Raw genomic sequence first — 20,496 nt, 5'->3', positions numbered from 1 at the left:
AGGTAGGAGCTTTCACAAATCGCCCAAGTTTGAAGCCATAAAGGGAAAACACGCAAAGTAAAATCACGCTTAAATAAACCACCAAAATCACCAAGGTGATGAAATCACTAAGATTGTATAAAATTGCAAATTCTTTTCAAACCATAGGCGCGAATTTGGATTTAAAAGTTAATCGTTGAAATTCAAATTGCAGAACTCTTCCATTCAAATTTGCAAGTTGTGCAGATTCGTGCCATCCATTTTCGCTAGGTAAGTCCGCTTCACCTCTCTTGAAATCATTCGAAATATTTACAAATTGGATGGATGTCTGTGCAAAAAATTGATTAAAATGCTTAAGTCTTCAAAATCGCATCTTTTTACGTTTGTAAGGCGTCATGCAAAGCGGTTGAAATCAAAACTTACTCCAAAGAATCAGTTGGAAAATGCATTTTCAAAACTTAGGAAAATTTCACAAGCTTTGTCCATTTTGAAATTAATGCCCGAGTGTAAATCCGCAATCGAAAAGCTTCATAAATATTTATGTTTAAATCAATCAAGCTTTTAGCTAACGAAATCATGCTGTTCTTTTGATTCGGTTTTTGAATTGATCCTTGAACGCTAGCATATTCTTTATCTAACCCGCTTTACTTCCTTTTATCACCTCATAATCCGCGCCCGACTGTGCAGGATAAATGCCTAAATCGGCGGTAGAATCATTAAAGACGCTTGCTACAGCCGAGACATCGCGAGCATCCAAATCAGATATCCCTCGCCAAGTCGAAAGGATGAAGTACCAGTATCAAAGAGGGGGATTGAGGGAGTCAAAAGTTCAGAGTGTCTGGGACAATGTCGGTGATATTGACCTAGGCCATATCGATATCCAAGATTTCAAGAGCCGAGTCTTCTCCCCTAATGCCTACGTCAGGCCTAGGCAGATGATGGAAAGTGGCATCGCCCAAGCAGCAGGATTTCCCCCAGCAGTGCAAAACTATGAGTTAGTAGTGGAGGCCGCCCGACATTACCAACCAGGTTCCAGATTGGTGCTCCTCGAGGACATGGTCCTCGCTAACTTCACTCTTGAAGCCATTGGTGACGCATTCGACATTCCCTTCCCAAACAATCCCACATCCACAACTATAGATGAAGCGTAGGGGGCATATGGTATGAATCCTGTCAGATGCAGAACACTAATCAATGAAGAGTGGTACAAGGAGAGAAGATCTCCAAGCATTAGAATTGGGAAAAAGACCCCAAGAAGTGACTTTCACAATGAGCATGGGGACATGGTCACATTGCTCAGCAGGGTTATGGGACTTCCCAAATCCAACTACTTTGAAGAGTGGATGTTTTATTTCACAGAGCAAGTCTTCGCTGGGAAGTCCAAGTTTGACTAGGCCCAGATCATAAGCGACAACATCCACACCCAGCTAATCGAACTCGAGACAAAGAAGTATTTCACTATGACCTCCTATTTGGTCTATATGTTCGTCAGGAACCAGCCACTGCCAGGTTTAATAATGAAAGGTGAAATTGGGAATGGACCTGATCAGGTAAAGGTATATGATTGTTACCCACAGCTTCACTATTAGGATATAGCTCAGAGAGAAAAGAATAGCCCGACTTATGCAGTTGGCCAGTATGAGTGCGTCAATGACGCGCATGGTCAGGCTTATGCAAGGAGGATTACACATAAGGCTCTCGGAGCAAGCTACTATTTTAGTACAGAGATACGAAGCCTGGTTCATCCAGTTCCCAAGGTTCTCCTATATCCGGATAACTGGCTTTGATGGTGCCCCTCTCCGGCTTCCACGGTACCCAACTGACAAGATAGTTCTTATGGAGGTCGCAAGACAGTCACGTCCGACTGGTAGCTTACTTAGAGACAGCAAGCAGGCTAGATTCGCATTCCCCATGATTATAGGCAACCAAGATGTCCATCTAAAGACCCCATCTCAGGTGGAGGAATCCTTTGCGGAGCTAGCCTCCTATGGCCTATAAGAGCATTTTCCAAGGAAATGCTTTGATCACGACGACCTGAGTTTTGCTGGTCAATTCCAGTCAGACATGTTGTGCTTCGAGCGTAATCGTTCCAGCTGGAAAGATGGTTTGAAGCACGTAGACCAATACCTTGAAGGCATGCAGTATAAAATTCGTCATCCTCCTATGCCTCCATTCAGTTTGCTATTCCAATTGTGCCTCAGGTTCTAGGAATATGTTAATGAGGAATGTACAGCAGGTCGGGACCTTTGGCAAGAATATTTGCACGACGAGGATGAATTCCCGGAAAAGGGATGTGAAGCTGAAAAAGAAAAAGTGCTCTCCTAAAGTGCCTTTTTCCTTTTGATTTTGAAAAGTGCACTTTTTGGCCAAAGGGTCATATTTGACTTCCAAGTCAACTAAATGTAAACTTTATGTGTGTGCACTTTTTTGGATTATTTTGGATAAGTTTTAATTACCTTTTTTGGGTAGTTATTACTCCCTTTGGGGTAGTTGCTGATATTTACCCTTCATTTATGGGTATGGGTTCTCTTTTTAAGGATGAATCTGGGCCATTTGTTTAGATTAGATCTTGGCCATTCATCCATTTTTGAAGCCTATTTAAGGGACTGGTTTTCCCTCATTTTGTAAGAAGTTCATAGATTGTTGCTGAAGCTTTGGCGAAATTTACAGGATTTAATGCAAAGTTAAGACTGTTTCAAGTTTCCTTGTGAGTGCATGGTCTCCTTCTTCATTAATCTAGAATTTTCAGTTATTTTTCTTTCCTTTATATAGCATTTTCTAAGTAAACATCTGATAGAATCCTCGCTGTTCATACCATTAGGGAATGGCTGATTGTCTTTCCTTCTGCATGGTTAATCTGAACCTTTCATATGCTTAGTTCGGTTATTGAATGCTCACTGAATGAATGTCAAAGTTCTGATGTTGTATTTAATAGCATGAAAATTCAATTTTCCCTTGAAGATCGCACTAGACTAATGCAAGTATTGTGCTTAAATGGCTAGTAATGCTTAATCTAGTTATTTGGAGGTGTTTGTTTGTTTACCGAATCTGCTATCTTAGTTAAATAATTCATATTTTCTGTCTGTCTGTCTCTCTCTCTATCCCCCCTTTTTCCTTTTTACCAAGAGAATCCACAGTCTTGCTGAAAACAATATCAACCCAACTTAAACCATTTGATAAGCAAGACTATTAAAGTTCTAGGGAACTCATCCAACAATTGCCTATTTCACTGTAAGTCCCCTTGTGTTTGCAGCAAAAACACATCAAACCACTGAGTAATCCTGCAGTCAAGACTTGACAAACGAAACCTTGAGGTTGTCCCTTTTGATCAAACGTGAGAAACATCACTAGGGATTTCTTTATCTCAAGAGAGGATAGGATACTCAGCGAGCACATTCTATTTTGTGTTGGCCGTATGGAGCTTGCAACAATGCGATTTCAGACATGTCAACACCCTTGTGTGTGCAGGGAAATGTTAGTTGGGGAATGCAAGGAAGTGCATGCACTTGACATTGTGTACGTGCAAGCAACTTGGCCATACCCTGAAAATGCAATCCTAAGAAGAAAGGTACTTATAGAAAGTGGATTGATTGACATTCCAAAGTCAGAGCATGCAGGCATGACACAAGTAACCACAATAAGCATGGCCTTGTACCTCTCTTGATGGAAATCCTGCAAAAATCATTAAATGCACCCCTGTAGCTCCACAAAAGAAGGTGCACAAGTTACAAGAGTCGTCAGAGCATTTAAAGCTTTGAGTGTTGATCACGCCATCCGGAAGTGTTGCAAGCCGGAAGGAAGTCAGAAGACTTCGGAAACTTAGGTTCCTGAAGCGGGGAAGACTAAGGAAGGAACTTTGGAACCTCGGGGTTCCAGAGTTCCGTGAAAGAGAGAAGGAGACAAGGGAAGGAACCTCGGAACCTCGGGGTTCCAGGGAAGAGGAAGGAGACTAAGAGAAAAGAACTTCGGAACTTCGGGGTTTCAGAGTTCAGAAAAACTGGAGAGAAGGCAAGAAAGGAACTTCGGAACCTCAGGGTTCCAGAGTTTCGGGGAACTGGAAAAAGGCAAGGAGGGAACTTCGGAACCATGGGGTTCCGGAGTTTCGGGAAAGAGGAAGGGAAGCAAAGGAAAGGGACTTCAGAACCTCGGGGTTTCGGAGTTCCGGGGAACAGAAGAAGAGACAAGGAAAGGAAAAGGCTAAGGAAAGGAACTTCGGAACCACGGGGTTCTGGAGTTCTGGGGAAGGGAAGGAGAGGCAGCAAGGAACTTCGGAACCTCGGGGTTCCGGAGTTCCGGGAAAAGAAAAGGGCAAGGGAAAGGAACTTCGGAACCTCAGGGTTCTGGAGTTCTGGGAAACTGGAAAAAAAAGGGGCTAAGAAAGGAACTTCGGAGCCTCGGGGTTCTGGAGTTCCGGGGAAGAGGGAAAAAGAAGCAAAGGAAGGAACTTTGGAACCTTGGGGTTTTGGAGTTCTGGGGAAGGGAAGAAAGCGAAGGCAAAGGGAAGGAACTTCGAAACCTCGGGGTTCCGGAGTTCCGAGGGAGAGGAAAGAAAAGCTAAGGAAAGAACTTCCTCCAAACAAGACAACACTTCACACTTACTAATTCCACTGCTTTTCTCTTTGATCAACTGGGGCAGCGCTGGTCCATGGAACATATCTTTGATCGGATCTTACCGATGGACCAAGGGTGTCATAAAATGACAACAGTGACAAGGACGAAGATGCCTTTTTCATACAAAGTGTGCAAGGGGGTGTATATGTGCATGTGTGTCTATACTACACATTGACAAATGTCAAAAATAAAATAAAATTATGATTTAAATGAGTGTGTTTCTCTCAACTTTCTTAATATTCTTTGGTCCAACTCTGAATTTTTTATATAACTCACTCTCCTATTTCTAAAATCCTATCGACATGTTTTGCATGTTCACAAACTCTATTAGTTCTTTGTTTGAAGTTGTGAGAAATGGAGGGCTGTTTTCTTTTGAACTTCAAGGGATTGGGGTAATTTTATATAGTCATTTTCTGTAGCATTAGATGTCTTTTGACATGTAAGGAGATGTTAGGTTAAATTCTTGCCTGCTATAGTTGTCTACTGCAAGCCTCTTCATCTCCAAGATGAATATTTGCTTTCTTGCCTGTGAGAGATGTCTCCTTGTCTCTAAGATGTTTATTTATGTCTGAAACATATGCTCTACATTATGAGTCTCTGGTTTCATGGGGAGTAACTGACATTTTTCTTGGGAGAACACAAATATATAATTTATAAAAGGTCAGATATCTTCTGGTCCTCCTTATTCATTGTAGGTGTTCTGATGTTGAATGAATGCCTTCAAAAATCAGTAACTGCTATAGCATGGAAAGATAAACTTCTTGATTCCTATAGCAGCCATTGCACAGCAACTCTAGCTTGACTATGGATCTGACAGACATGATAATACGAGTTTTTAGCACCTACTGGATGCATACCATTGTAAATCCACATACGTGATTGACGTACCTATCAGAAACTCCAGTATATGAATGAGGACATCATCCCTGTCCCGTACCTGTAAATTTTGGTAACTACATTTGTAAGAACCTCAACTTAATGCACAAATAATAAACCAAGAAATATGCCAGCAATATTTTATTTTGTATTTTTTATATTTACTTCAGGAAACGTGTGCAAATATTCACTCTGTTACAAATCACTATGCACATCTACATGCAAATCTGATAACACCTTTGATAATCCTGATGACACTCTGAAACTTGATTTGCTGTACACAGCCCTAACTCTTCTGAGAATAAAATTGTTTTTTAATTCTATTTTTAATCTGATATGTCTCTCTCTTTTCCTTCAATGGTTCTTATATTTCATCCTTTTCTCATTCCATTCCTCAATCATCAGTGATCGCATTTAGTTAATTCAAATTGACATCTGAGATAACTAAATTCAATCCATTTCTCAATCATAGGCAATTCAGTTAACTGACAAGTCTGAGATAACCAAACTTGACCCATATAACAGTCAGTTCTAGCAAGGAGTGCACACTCTATCTCAACCATCTTATCCATTAATTAAATTTTTTCCTAACCAAAGTAACTGCAACCTATCTATTTGCTATTCCTATGCTGCCAGCTACTAACTCAATGCTACAGATTATAGGAGTGGACCCCATGTTCCATTTATGTCAAAAGTGGATATTGCAAGTACCCCCTCCCCAAATTTGCTTCCCCTCAAGCAAGACAAGGCAATGTTATCTATGATGTCAACCGTCTCCCAATTTGAAGTTGTGCAATGCATGATGCAGGTAGTTAAAAATTTGAAATTTGCAGTCAGTACTTCAGATGCATCATTTATCTATGCACACTAAAATAAATTACTTTCAAGGTAATGTGTATTGAGAGCAATTCTCAAAGAAATGCAACAGCTTCCTAGGTTGCTTCTATGGTCAGTGAGCTAAAAGTGACAAAAATATGTGCACAGACAAAACAAGGATCACCCACATGGACATTTGGGAGTTTGACAGTGCAAGAAACTCCTTCCAAAATCTTAGTATGTGTCATAGTGTGTCTGTATGCTAACATACAAGAAACAATTGTACTAGCTTCATTCTGCGAACCCTTCTCAAAAGTTTCCACTTCAATCAGTACTTTTAGAGGCAAACCACTTGCATTTTGGACAATGCCATCAGTGATAGGCTATGTTCTACAGGGATGCATCCCCGGCCTTGGTACCCCCGGACAATGCCATCAGTGATAGGCTATGTTCTACAGGGATGCATCCCTGGCCTTGGTACCCCCGTTCCTGTACCGGGGACGAAACGGGGACATTATTTTGCTGTACCCTGAGCGTTTCCTATCCGTTTCCTGCGTTGGGAAGGGATGTTTCTGGTTAGCACTCACTCAAAAGGGTGAAGAGAAGGAATAAAGCAATGACTAAAGATTAGAGGTAAAGAATTTGAAGTCAGTCTATGCACTGAATAGGGAAAGAAACTTGCCAAGAAAAAGGTAGAAAAAAAGATCCGAATATGAAATTCAGATGAATTAGGAAAAGCAAAAGCTTGTAAGAATTGTGCTTGGTATTATAGGCATCAAGGCTTTGGTAAATTGCTTGCTCAAGGTCCACTTGAAAATGTTCTTTGTCCTCTTCTTTAACATTAAGCTGTCTTAGTGTCGTCAACTGGGTTTTACTTGAAGTCTTGAAGCAACCCTAGATTTCTCATTAAGCATCACACATTGCTTTAAGGCTATTATTGCCTATGTTGCATTAGTTTGTCTACCTTGTGTCTATTGGAGATAGGTATAGGTAAAGGATTATGTGGATGTGAATTTGGCATTTTTGTTACACTATTCTTAGTAACTTAACTATTTACATGTTTTGAAGAGACCTTAGGGATGTATGTATATGTGCCATGTTTTAGTAGTTGAATGACAAGCTTTTGCCTACTTCTGTGCCCTCGTGCCTTTTACCCAATTGAAGAGAATCTGTCACATTTTGTTTCCTATGGGGAATTATTTCCACCACTCCTAGGATAAGAATGCTAATTAAAGTTCCACAATCTGTGCCTCTTGATTCTTTGTTTCACCAGCATGCTTTCAAGGAATACAACCTCCCCTGAAATTTTGTTGTCTGTGTTCATGTCAATCTGCTCTTGTTGTCCCTCAATGAACCCTTATCAATGTGATCAGATATCTTCATTGCCTGGTCGTTTTGTTGCCTAAAGGAACCAATATAAAATTTTATCTTTTCCAACACTTACACATTTCTCGTGATGTCTAGAATAACTCTTAGACTCTCCCTCTATAAACGTAGATGCTACTCTGGGATAACTTCCAAAAGAAAATATTTTTTTCCCTGGTGGCATAGAGTTGGCATCCACTAACATTTTCTGCTGATAAGAATAGCTATCCATGGACTCATTTACAATATTTGTTATCTCCTGTATATTGAGATAAGGTTTTGTAATACTTGAATTGGACTCTTTCATCAAACACCATTGTCTTTCTTCTTCCACTTGCTTTTTACTTATTTCTGCAAGGCACTTTTGATTTGCCTCTTCAAATTTTCTTTGTAAATCCAATGTTTCCTTAAACTTTCTTTCCTCAGCTTCGAATTTGAATTACAATTGTAGTTCATCTTCTTCTCGTCTTGTTGACTCATTTCTAATCTTTTTTTTTGGTCTCTAGATTTATCTTGCTCATTTTCAGTAATAATTGGACTCAGTTAGAAGTGGATTTTCAACTTTTGATCGAAGCTTGGATTGAATCTTTGTTGGATCCATCAAATGAGGGGTTGGTGAGCTTCCCCAATTTGCCCTGTAGATCTTTGTGAGGTTGGTTTGAGATGTTTCTCCTTTCATTCTTGGTTTTGTTTTTTGGCCTCAATGCACAAAAGTTCACGAAGCAGATGTTTGTTTAAAACCCAATTCTTTTTGCCTCATATTCAAACATGGAGAGCATCCAAGTTATCCTCCTATTGGTTGTCCATATCCTCTTCCTGTGGTATGGCTTTTCTCTGCAAGAAAGTGGCTCTCAGTAGGTTTGGTATTCGTGAGTGCATGCTGGCATTGTTTGGCCTGTGCATCTGCATTCCCCAAGCAAAAATATTGATGAGCTGTTGCTGGCCAACCTTCAAGGATCTCATCATGTTGAAAATCTTTAGTTCCTTATCTTCTTGTGACTTCATTTCCATTGTTGCCTTAGTTGATATTTGGTTTCTCTATACTCACTAACATATAGTAACCTTTTTCTTATAACTTCCTCAAATTATCTAGGTATGGGCGTTGATGGCACTATAAGAACCTCAACTAAATGCACAAGTACTAAACACAGAAATACTCCAAGAACAATTTTTTTGTAATTTTTATATTTATATTAAACAACACTTGCAAGTTATAATTTATATATCTATCTACTAATCCTATGTTGATATCCACTTACTCAAAGCTACCAATTAGGGGAGTGGACCCATGATCCATTAATGTCAAAAGGGGGGCATTACAAAATTTTACTTAAAATATAGTATCCTTATTCATTTACTCATTTCTCCAAATTTTAATGGTGTCTCTAGCCATAGTTGTTGGTGTTGGAAATAAGCCACACCCACACCGACGATGGACTGGTCCAAGAGGGGCCAGTAGCTCAGTGGTAGAGCACTCCAGCAGCGTATGGAAGGTCCTAGGTTCAAGTCCTAGCTGGTCCATGTCTCAACATGGTATTAGAGCCAGGTCCAGGCTAGGAGCCCCAAGCACACGAGAGGTGTGGCTTAAGGGGGGGTGTTGGTGTTGGAAATAAGCCACACCCGGACCGACGATGGACTGGTCCAACAGGGGCCAGTAGCTCAGTGGTAGAGCACTCCAGCAGCGTATGGAAGGTCCTAGGTTCGAGTCCTAGCTGGTCCATGTCTCAACAATAGTGGTACTTGAATCCTCATGTCTCTAGGTAGATTGCCGCAGAAAAATGCCCCCCAGTCATATATTCTCTTGTTTTTTGTCATATTCTACAATTGGCTGATGTCATTGTACCTCACTGGAGTCCTATCTGCACTGTCTTTGGTCTGTGGATTTGTACCTTTTTGGGGTAATTTTAATACGAGTGTCCCCTTTTCAACAGTACATTTTGTTCGTGGCTATGTCTACCTGGCTGCATGTTTGCTTTGTGGTGCTAATTGCTAAACCTATGCTCCCGTTTCCACAACTAACTTGGATTTGATCTTTCCTAGCTCGGGGGGCAATTCTTCTCCGCCATGGTTGTCTGCAAGCCTGTCTGTCTTATCGGGATCAGAGTTTATGTGTGGTGGATCCATTGGTTGATTGCAGACTGCAACAACTTCTTGGTTATTGGTCGATTTCTTTTATGATTGGTGGGCTTCTTCTTATTACTTGTGACAGATGCTATTTTGGCTTTGGTTTATATTTTGTGTGGTCAGATCTGGCGCGATTGATTTGCTCGACGATGCTTTATTTGCTCGCATGTGTTTGGTCATCACTGTTTGGGAGTTGTAGGCTTTCATTGCTGAGTGGATGGAGCATCAGCTGTCTGCTGAGCCTGTACCACAAATTGGTCTCCATGATTTGTGCCTTGGTTGATGTTTATTTCACAAGTCCATTTTTTATTGGCCCATGTGGAGTTGCTTGTGACCATTCATATGAAGGGCACATTCCATATCTGAGGCTTGCATTGGAGTTTTTCTTGGCTGCACGCATACTTGGTGTGGTTTTTTGGGTCGACCCGCGAACTTTCCTCTTGCATGGTGCATTTTATGCCTTGTTTGAGCAGTGTGCTTGCTTGGCTGGCGGTTTTCATTGGGCGGTACAAAATACATTTTATAATGTTTTTTTGTAATGGCTGACATATATTATTACTAGGGTTTCATGCATATGCATGAGCTTATAGCTTGAGGTGGCATGACCTATATGGCTTGCCACCCAATTGCCTCTATTAGTGCTGCTTGCCTCGACGACACCCCTTGTCACTGGTGGCAGGCTATTTTTTTGCCTCTACTAGCGACATGGTCATATGGGCACCTAGGGGGCCGACTCCTAGGTGTTAATTTTTTTTTCGTATTTGTGCAGTTGATTCTCAATGGGAAAATCAGCATTACTTGGGCATATGGCGTTAGTTTTTCACAAACAAGATATCGTTGGAAAGTTGGTTTCGCCACCTTTGCGATGGATCATGTTATTTTGCTAGGTTTTTTTTGTTGCCTTTTTTTATCAGTTGAAGTTAGATCTTCATTTTGAACTCTCGAGCTCATGGCTTTTTGCCATGATTTTCGTGATTCTTGCAGTGTTAGAAAGGCATTGAGGAGCTCTATCATTCTATCCATGCACTTTTTCCAGATTCAGCCCCAAGTACATTTTAGTATTAGATATCACCCAATGGGTCCTAGATGTGTTACTTGCATATCTTGTCACTTGAGAAGGTGCTATTTTGATCTTTGCACGTCATTTCAGTTTTAGATCATTAGTAAATCACGTGTTGCATCATAGATTCCAGGGTTGTGCTAGATTGAGAATTTTCTAGTTGATCCTTACAGAAGGACTAGTTCTAATTGCATATCATGATTCCTTTGAGACTCCCTGATCAAGAGTTCTTGAGTGTTTTCAGATAGATGTATCCGGTCCTTTGATTGCTGAGATTTGAGGGTTCCAGAGTTTACTCCATAGAGTGCTTGTAGTGTCCTTTGTATGAAGGGAGATTGATTGAACTTGAGATGGATATATTTGTCTTTCATATATGTGATGGAGGACATTCATATTTGAGGAGATATCCCTCCTCTTTGATGACCGATCTAGTTGTCCTATTTGTCTTTGGAGCTTGTTCTATATCCATTTTCGCATCGTTCCAGGTTGTCACTGTCTTCATTGATTGGGCATGTACCCGATTAGATTGTGGCCTCATCAACATGGACAAGGAGAAATGAGTGTTGTTTAGAGACATCATGATCCTACATTTGGATTTAGCTTCCTACTAATTCCTATCCGGATTGGGGAGCATCCTTGTATTCATTCTTGGTTTTTTTTCTTCTGTTGGGTGACAAGTTGTTTGTATGCATGGCATCATGTTTTTAGACACTATTTTCTAGGAGAGTATTCATTATGGGGGTCTATATAGTCTCTCTCTTTACCTCCTATGGGGGGGCTATCGATTGTATCTTTGTGATGGATGTAGTTGTTGGGGGGTATTAATATTAAGGCCTCCATACATCACTCATTTTATCATGTGATTTTATTTGCGTTATCGTTTTTTTGGAGAGGAGTTTTGTCCCACAAGGTTTTCTCCTTTTCTCCGTTTGTGAGAGATCATTTGCTTTGTACATAGTGCATCATCATCTTGCATCAGAGTTCCCAAACTCGCCGCGAGTCAGGTGAGTCGAGCCAAGCTCGGTGAGTTTTGCTGACTCGAGACTTGGACTCGGTGAGTTTTGACCACAACTCGCCTGACTCGCGAGTTAGGCGAGTTATGGCAAAACTTGCCGAGTCCGAGCTGCAAGACTCGGCCACGACAGGTCAATGTTTTGACTTGCAAAAAACAAAATTGACAAGTTAGTCTCTTCATCAGGATTCATATATGGAATATAACATTTAAGTATAAGTGGCATTTCCTTAGGTCTTTTCTCTATCTTATACTTTAAGGTATATTCCATATATATTGTTAGGATGTTTGAGAGTGGTTTCGGATCTCCATGAGTTATAATGCAAAATCTAGTTTTTGGAGGATCCTTCAAATTTCCAGACTTAGTCAAATTTCAGGCCATTTCAGGATCAGGATGACATTCCAGACTTTTAAGGCGAGTTCACTCTGACCTTGATGTAAGGGATTGGACCTAGGAGGACACTCTGCATTCAACCAAGGTTTGATTTAGCAACTTGAAGCGTGACCGGATAATACACAAAAACCCTAGGAATGATCTAAATAACCCCTAATCACTCAATTGACCTAACCTCCTTCACTCCACCTTGAGGAGATCCACCTGACTTGATGACCTTTGAGAAACTCAATCCCTTCAATGCAAAGGCTAAGACAATAAAACAACCAACAAAGAAACTAAAAGAGCTAACCCTAGAAAGCAAAAAGTGGGGGTCTTCATTTGCAATGGGGCGATGTGTGAGTACCTCACAACGGGGATGTTTCTTAAAATTTTGAAAAAAGGGGGTGAGTTGGGGACATTTCCTACCTGTCCCCACATCCCAAAAAATCCCCCCATGGGGCACAAGGTTATTTTTGGCAAGGGACATGTCTCTGAGGAGCATATTTTCAAACCCTTTTGGCCTCACAATTCCCCCTTCCATCCAACATATATATAGCTTAAAAACTAAGAGGTCCAAGAAATACCAAGGTCAACTATAGTCCCAAGGTAAAACCTAAGTTCAACAAGCACTCTATTTAATGCTACCATACACAAGCACTCATTACAGTTTCCAAGTGAAGATGTTCATGATGCCTCATGTTGGTGCTCCCAGAATTTCAATTTGGCCGAAGAAAATACTAAACAAAAGCCCCAAACAAGTAGATACTCTACAAGCATGCTTTTCATGGCATAACAAGCTAGCACACATTATAATTGGGCTTTATTCAATAATGGGTGTATGAAACAAGTTTTAAATTGTTAAAAATCTCTTAATTTCAAGGGTTTTTTTTTTTGCTGAGTCAGCCTTGCCGAGTCCGAGCCGAGTCCGAGCCGAGTCCGAGTCTGGGAACTGTCTTGCATCATGTTGCATAGTACATCATCATCTTGCATCATGTTGTATAGTGCATCATCATCTTGCATCATTTGTATAATAATTTCACTCGCTAGGTTGCACTTAAGGGGGGGTGTTGGTGTGAATGTGGTTATATCCTATAGCTAGTTCTTAGTTAGAACCTATTCACATGTTAAATTTACTTAGGTCCTAGCTTGCATTTAAGTTAGGTTGCATCATCCTAAGTTATCCTAGGTGGCATTTCTAGAAGTTAGTTATAATGGGGCGATGCCTCATTATTTTTTTTTGCAAATAGGTCATTTAATATTGCATCATGCATTTAATGTTTGTATCAAGGGTAGTTGTTTCGTCACATAAGATTAAGACACATGTCAAGATCTTGTGTACTCCTACGTCATGCGCTTGCCTATATAAGCAAGGCCTATGTACATTTGTATTCATATTCAACCATTATCAATCTATGTATTGTTATACAAGATATCTTGCCATTCTCTTGTGGAAGTTATTTCGTTCTTGCAAGGATCTTGGGGGTGTTGGGAAGTCACCTATCAACTCCTACAATATGCCCTTAAATTGTGGTTAGGGATGATGTATCTCATTTGATGGAAATGTTGGCTATACATAAGGTTTAATGACATGTATGTCACTCTACGAATATGTCCAGTGGGTCATAGTGAGTCAAATGGTAGTTCAATATGGACCAAATTGACATGTGACTTCATGAATTGATGAAATGAAGGGCAGGGGGGGCAAAGTCCTAAAAGAATTCTAAGACCCCAAATAGGCTCTAGGTCTCCAAGTTTGTTATGCCTTGATCTCAGGCTTAGCCAAGATCAATGGGAAGTTTATGTGTCCTTGCAACAAAAAGAGTATATGCTTATTTATGGTGTATACAGTTGCATCTATACTTGCCTAAGTTGCCTAAATTTTTTGAGTTTGGGGATAAACAAAAAGCAAACAATGCCATTACTGGTTTTAATACCTAAATAGTTTACATAATTTGTAACATAACTTCACATTTTTGTGGTAAGCAGGGACCTTACCACTTGATCACCCTCTTGATGGTCCCAAGGACAATATTGCCTGGACTGTTGTTTGTTGCAGGCGAAGGGGGAAATTTTCCTCGCCCCCCCAAACCCCTCCTGGTGCGGGTGTCCCTACCCCTCCTTGAGTTGTGAGGTTTTGTTGTTGCATTTGTATTTTTTGATAGTCTCTGACTATGTAAAGGGTCGGCGCCCTAGTTATTGCTGCTTTTTTAATCAAAAACATAACTTCACATTTTAAAATTAAAATTGAAACTTTTGAATTTCTTTTCATTTGAAATTTGGGAACCCACACATAAATCATGGACATTTCAATCTTATTCTTTAAAGTGTGATGCAGGAGTTATTTAAAATTTTGATGTTTTAATGACATAGATACCACATAAACTTTCTGTGTGCAGAGGCATAAGAGGATGAAGAAGGTATTCACTGTGCTCCATGAAGAATTGGAAGTAAGTTCTATATGGAATTTCAGAAGCTTGATTTGAACTACTCTATTTTATATCACAAATGTTTTAAAATTGTTTTTCATATATACCTTTGTGCATATTTGGAATCGCAAATTGATCAAGAAATCTGGAAATATTTTTTATTTGTGCACAGAACCTGAAGAAAATATTAAATGAGTTTGTGGAGAGGTACTAGCAACAACATTAAGTGCTCTGTATCTTCCCAGGATGAGGTACCAAATAAAACATATTTTGTATTATAGCATGTACAAATATTATGGCTTCCACATGTTCACTTTGTAGCGTTCCAGCCTTAATCTCATTAGCTTTGACAATGGGATTGCAGATGTTCAATCATAGTGGTTCCATTTGCTACATTATTTAATCTTTCTTTTCTTCTTTATACGCAAAGGTTTTTGCTTTGTAAAAAAATTGTTACCACACTAGCCAACGGGTTGGTGTATTTTTGCTTTTATCATTGAAGAATCTGTGAAGAAAGGTAAAAGGAAAATGGGATTTGTATTTCAAATTTCCAAATGAATGGTTTGGTCTGACATTGCGACCATATTATTCTTTGTACTACAGTTAAACTTCAACCTGTGTTGACTATCTTCAAATTCATTGTAATCTAGGTGTGTGGAGTAATACGACTCTTACTACCATTTTTATTCCTTTCAAGTACAGCGCTTGATTAAGCTTTGATAAAGTGCCTAATTATCTGGTAAAGCTAAAATGTCTAGTAATTAATTTGTTGAATTGAGTTTGACTAATAAACAGGCACAAAATGTGTATTTACTCGGATATTATGAACAAGTTTTCAACAGGATTTATAAATGACTAATTACAGAAGTGAAAATAATAGATTGCTTATCTTAGATAAGATCATATATTATATACATAAATTAAAAGGATTAGTGACGACAATATGTTGCCCTTGTAACTAATTTATTCTAGTTAAATTGAAAAGAAAAACTATCTTCTAACTATAAAGAGTAAATTGTAAAGCCAGATAGCTCACAGGTTGCAACTACTGTAAACCATGGGAGAATCATAGTTACTTGTTTCTATGAACAAGTTGTTTATATAAAAACAAAGAAGTGAAATCATAATTTGAAATTTAGAGTGAATTAACAACCCTCAGATTCTATTTATAAAACCATCGTCTTATTAGTGATTTTATAAGCTTACAAACTGTAAATCTGTTTATCTGCCATCGAAGCATAGAAAGTAAAGACTAGCATGCTGCTAGATCTATTCACATATAAGCCCAAAATTGGATCTGTATGTGGCAACAGAGCAGATTCGGATATAAGCAATAGTATCAAGCTAGAGCCAAGGGGGAGACGCTATCATGTGTTATACTGAAGTTCTTTGTATGTGTCTTTGGTAGCAGCATCCTGAAACTCTCACAGGGAAACAGACTATTGAGGCTCTGATCCTTTAGTTGAGTCAAGAACTGCCCATGCTACTGGAAACAAACCATCTAGGGATATACGTAAGAAAAGCTAGAATTTGCCAAATAACCAATCCTAAAAAGACAAAATCTAGAAATTTGAAGTTCAAAGGAGACAACAAAAGGTCTCACAAACTCAAACAAGATTAGAACTTACTAAATAGTTACAAGGAAGATAGGAAATATCCATCTAAATATAAAAAATCAACTCAGGAGGCAACAATCAATGATCACCTACCCTTGCAGGTTAAGAGATACTCCATAGTCCATTGAGATGTGCTAGTTGTCTTCATAGCTCTCTACTGTAGTTTCTCTATTTGAGATTTCCAGCCTCTACACTTCTTGGGGTTTTCTGAAAATATAAGCTCCTAAATTGAAACCCCGTAGGAACTCCCAAAAACTTGAAGCGGTTTGAAGATCTGCTAGAGACAAACCACCTTTATCCAAGGGAAGGGCTATTGCACCTTAATGACATGTGTTCCAAGATGCCCTGCATCTACTAAAAATATGAATAGCCCTCAGCCAAATCTCCCTGAGAAATTCTAGAAAGAGGCTGAAACGGATTCAACAGTCCTTTTTATGTCTTCCCATAAAACATGTATCATTCCTCCACACAATGTCTTCATTTGATATAACAGCTTCTGGAATCCATTTATGTAAATGAAAACAAGAAGATACAACTATCTTAAGGGAATGACACTCAACAACCTTATGCCCAATTTTATTTCACCCAAAGCATCTAAAGGGCAGCCCTTCAAAGGCCACAATTTGGGAACCTTTTGGAGACAATACAAATGGAATGAATAATAGGTTTTGAAAACGATTGACATGATTATGTTTTTGAACACCTTTACAAAAAGTAGTTTACCTCCAAATAATCTCCTTATTCATCTCCTTTCTCCTTGTAGAGCATGCAATCCTTTCTTTTGTATAGTCACCTTTACCCAATTCTTCATTTTATAGATTACTAAGAAAGCTGCCTTGCATGGAGCTATGAATTGTTTTTAATAATATGGGTAAAATAGGCTCAGCAAATGTCAACCAACACAAAAGCTATAGACAATAGCAAAATCACAACCAAGCTGCCCCACAACAACAGCCACAACCTTAGTGGGTAAATAGGTTTTATTGGAACTGCAAACTCAATTAAAACAAAATGTTAGTAGAACACTAGCTGACCCAAAACAAGACACAAAACTGAACGTACCTCTTTCTCTCCTTCTGATATGACTACTACAGTTCAGAATTTGTTGAATATGGTAGAGAAATAAAGGAAATCTAAGGACTTATGTATCACATTTGACCCTAGTGAGACCATTAGAGCACTTGATGGGCCTCTATACATAGTTGTGAAGGTTAAGGACATACCTTGCCGTGGTGCTCTTGTTGATCCCTCCTGCATGGGTAATGTCATCACTGAGGAGTATCTTTTCACTTTACGATTGCATAAACCAATTTATGATGCCTCTGATGTGGTTGTGAAGTTATTTGATGGATTCTCTCGTCCTACCATTGGTTCTATCACCCTCCCTATTGAAGCTCATACTAAATCTATGGATGCCAACTTTGTGATCATTCCTTCTAAGCAATTTCGTGTGAAGTTGGGTTATCCTTGGCTATCTTCCATGAAGGCTATTGCTTCTCCAATTCATAAGTGTTTGAGATTTCTCCACAATGCAGAAATCATAACTGTTAACCATAACTTATTTAGACCATTCGAAATAAGCCCTAGTGTTCCTATTGATTTCTTTTGGCCTAAGCAATTTAAATCTCTTCCACAAAAGGAGCGTCACAAAGGAGCGTTGCTCTTTTCCAATCTTATCAAAAATGGAAGAAAGATATGATCTTATCCTTAAGTCAACCTAGATCCCCAACAATTGACATTCCCATCCTTCTTGAAGATGAAATCCTTCCCCTAACGAATAGGACTAATCTTTCTCAATTTATTCCTATGGATGTAACTATGCCTTCTCAAATGAACAACAATATTTCTTCTAAGGTTAGACCTGTACAACCTCCCCATGATGGACCAGATCTCTTTCCTACACCTAATATTCCTCCTTTATATGGTGCAATTCCACCTCCTTCCTCTTATAGAGAGAAGAGGCCCGCCTCTCCTCTTGTCCAACCTAAAAGACCTCAACCTAAACCTTCAATTATCAAAGAGGATACTATTCTTCCTTCAACAAATGCTCCTCCTTCTCAGTCTTTCACTAAGACTCAACGAAATCGTTGTGCGAGAGAGCGTTGACGAAGGCGTCGTGCTCGAACTGGTGAAGCCGTTCCTCAAAACATCCAATCTCCCAAGACTCCAGCAATTGACATGATTCCCTTTTCTCCTAAGCAAGATGTTGAACCTACATCTCCAAATCATAAATTGCAAAAACATGTGATGGTTTTACTCCTATTCGTGTTCGTGCTCCTCTTTCTATAAATCTTGATGAAGAAATGAGTGAAAATATTATTCATAATGGCAATACAACTCCTAATGCTTCTAATAGTGACTATGAATATGTTGATGTGGACAAGCATTTATCAGCTGAATTTTCAAAAACCCTAATCCTAGATCCTAGAATCGAACAAAGTTACTTAGCACATGAGCATAGTCCTTGTTTGGATCTTGTGATAGCTCCATCTGTTATGCTCGATGTTACTCCTCTGGCGTGTTGCTCGCCTTCCTGAAATAATGATTAAGAAGATTGAGAGGTGGATGACATGCTAGATTAGCAACATTAGCATTGTAGATCTTCTCCTTCTCTCCTCTCTTGCTTTTTGTAACTATTCTTTTGTGTATCCCCGTTCTTCTATTTTTCCCTTAGTGTCTACTTGCGGACGATACAAAGCATTGAGATCTCTTTTGGTCTCTTTCATGTTGACTCAAAAGACATCCTCTATTCCCTTTCTTCCAAGGTAGTGTCCTTTCTTTGGGGAATGACAATTATCATATGCACATACATATATGATATACATGAGTTATCATACAACATACTGACCTCGAGGAAAGCGAAACTACCTCGTGTTTTGTGTTCATTATCCTTGGGTTTATTACTCGATTGGGGGTTAAATCCTTGCAATAACGTGCTCCCTCTTTCTGTTTTTCTCTTGGGTGTATCCTACCTTAAAACAATCGCTCCCGATAAGGCGTGCACAATCGCTTTAACGTGGGGGCATACATTCCGCTCATATTTTCCTTCTTGATACTTAAAGTTACTTAGTGAATTGGGCTTTGCTTTGTAATTTTTTTGTATCCTTGCTTGTCATGACTCATAGTGAGGGGAACCTTGCTACTTGCTGTCATGGTTCTCTCTCTTGATTTTCCCTTTTACTTTGTCAATCGATGTCGTAAGATACCTAGTCTATTGGGGGCTTGGTGCATCTTGCCTCTTTGATGTGATGGAAGTCTTTCAATCTTGTTTCCTTGTACTTTACCGATAGTATTGGCGTACGCTTATACTCCCGCTAAGTTGGGGGCTAAATGTAGTGTCATAAAATTGTGACCCTTGCAATTTTCGACCACATTAGGGTCTTCACGTTGGTGAATCAAATTCCCAAGCCTGATAGGAGACCCAAGACTTGCTCAATCCTCGAAAACTGCACTTTTTCTGCCCCCCGCACTACTTGAACCTGCTTCCTGTCCTGAGATAAGGGCAAGATAGGGGTGTGGCGCCCATCCCTGCCCTATTTTGGGGCCTCCTCTGTCCTATCTTTGCATTTTCACTAGGAAAACTTTCCCTATTTTGGCCTATGACAAAAAATCAATCAATTAACCCTAATTGACGAATATATGTGTCACATTTTTCCTCTCATTGGCATGAGTTCAATAAGCGAAAAGTGGGCATAAGTTCAAGCAATCAAGCATACAAGAGCATTCAAGCATTGAGCATTCTCAAGTCTCCCTCCAAGGCTATGTGTTGCATTCAAGTCAAGGATTCAACTATTGAAGAGGAGATCCCTTTCAACATTCAATTTCACACAAGCAATTCTATCTACAACCTCCCTTGAGGTGATTTACATTCCAGTCTTCCATTTACATTTACTTGCAAGTAGAAGGCAAACCCACAATACCAACCCCCTTTTCCTCTATTTTCTGTGTGTAGGTTGCAGGTGCGCAGTTGTATTTGCAAATTTGGACTCCATTTACAGAGGCGGAAAAACCCTTTTTTTGTTTCACGGATTTTTTCGGAGGATCGTGTGCACTTTCATCACGGTCCCCACAACTTTTCCTCAAATTCGCAGGGCAGATTCGTCTCGACATATTATAGCCAGATCTAGGTGCACATTTTCATCCCACACTTCCATTTCAAGTTATAATCAGTTCTTACTACTTTTACACTTAGTCTCAAAACACATAATTCAACCATTACTCATTACAAAAGAGGG

At 39.5% G+C, this 20,496-nt stretch overlaps 1 protein-coding gene across 1 annotated transcript in view; it reads left to right on the top strand.

The window, feature by feature from the left end:
• Positions 1-15,341, top strand: part of LOC131070464 (uncharacterized) — a 66,522-nt gene extending 51,181 nt beyond the window's left edge. Inside the window, exons 11-12 of the mRNA XM_058006026.2 lie at positions 14,616-14,666; positions 14,818-15,341. Coding sequence (XP_057862009.1) covers positions 14,616-14,666; positions 14,818-14,859 — 93 coding nt within the window. The 3' untranslated portion in view covers positions 14,860-15,341. The remainder of the gene's footprint in view (positions 1-14,615; positions 14,667-14,817) is intronic.
• Positions 15,342-20,496: the final 5,155 nt, after the last annotated feature.

Source organism: Cryptomeria japonica, chromosome 3 (assembly GCF_030272615.1).
Source record: "Cryptomeria japonica chromosome 3, Sugi_1.0, whole genome shotgun sequence".
Taxonomy (NCBI): domain Eukaryota; kingdom Viridiplantae; phylum Streptophyta; class Pinopsida; order Cupressales; family Cupressaceae; genus Cryptomeria; species Cryptomeria japonica.
This window is presented reverse-complemented; position numbering and strand designations above follow the sequence as displayed.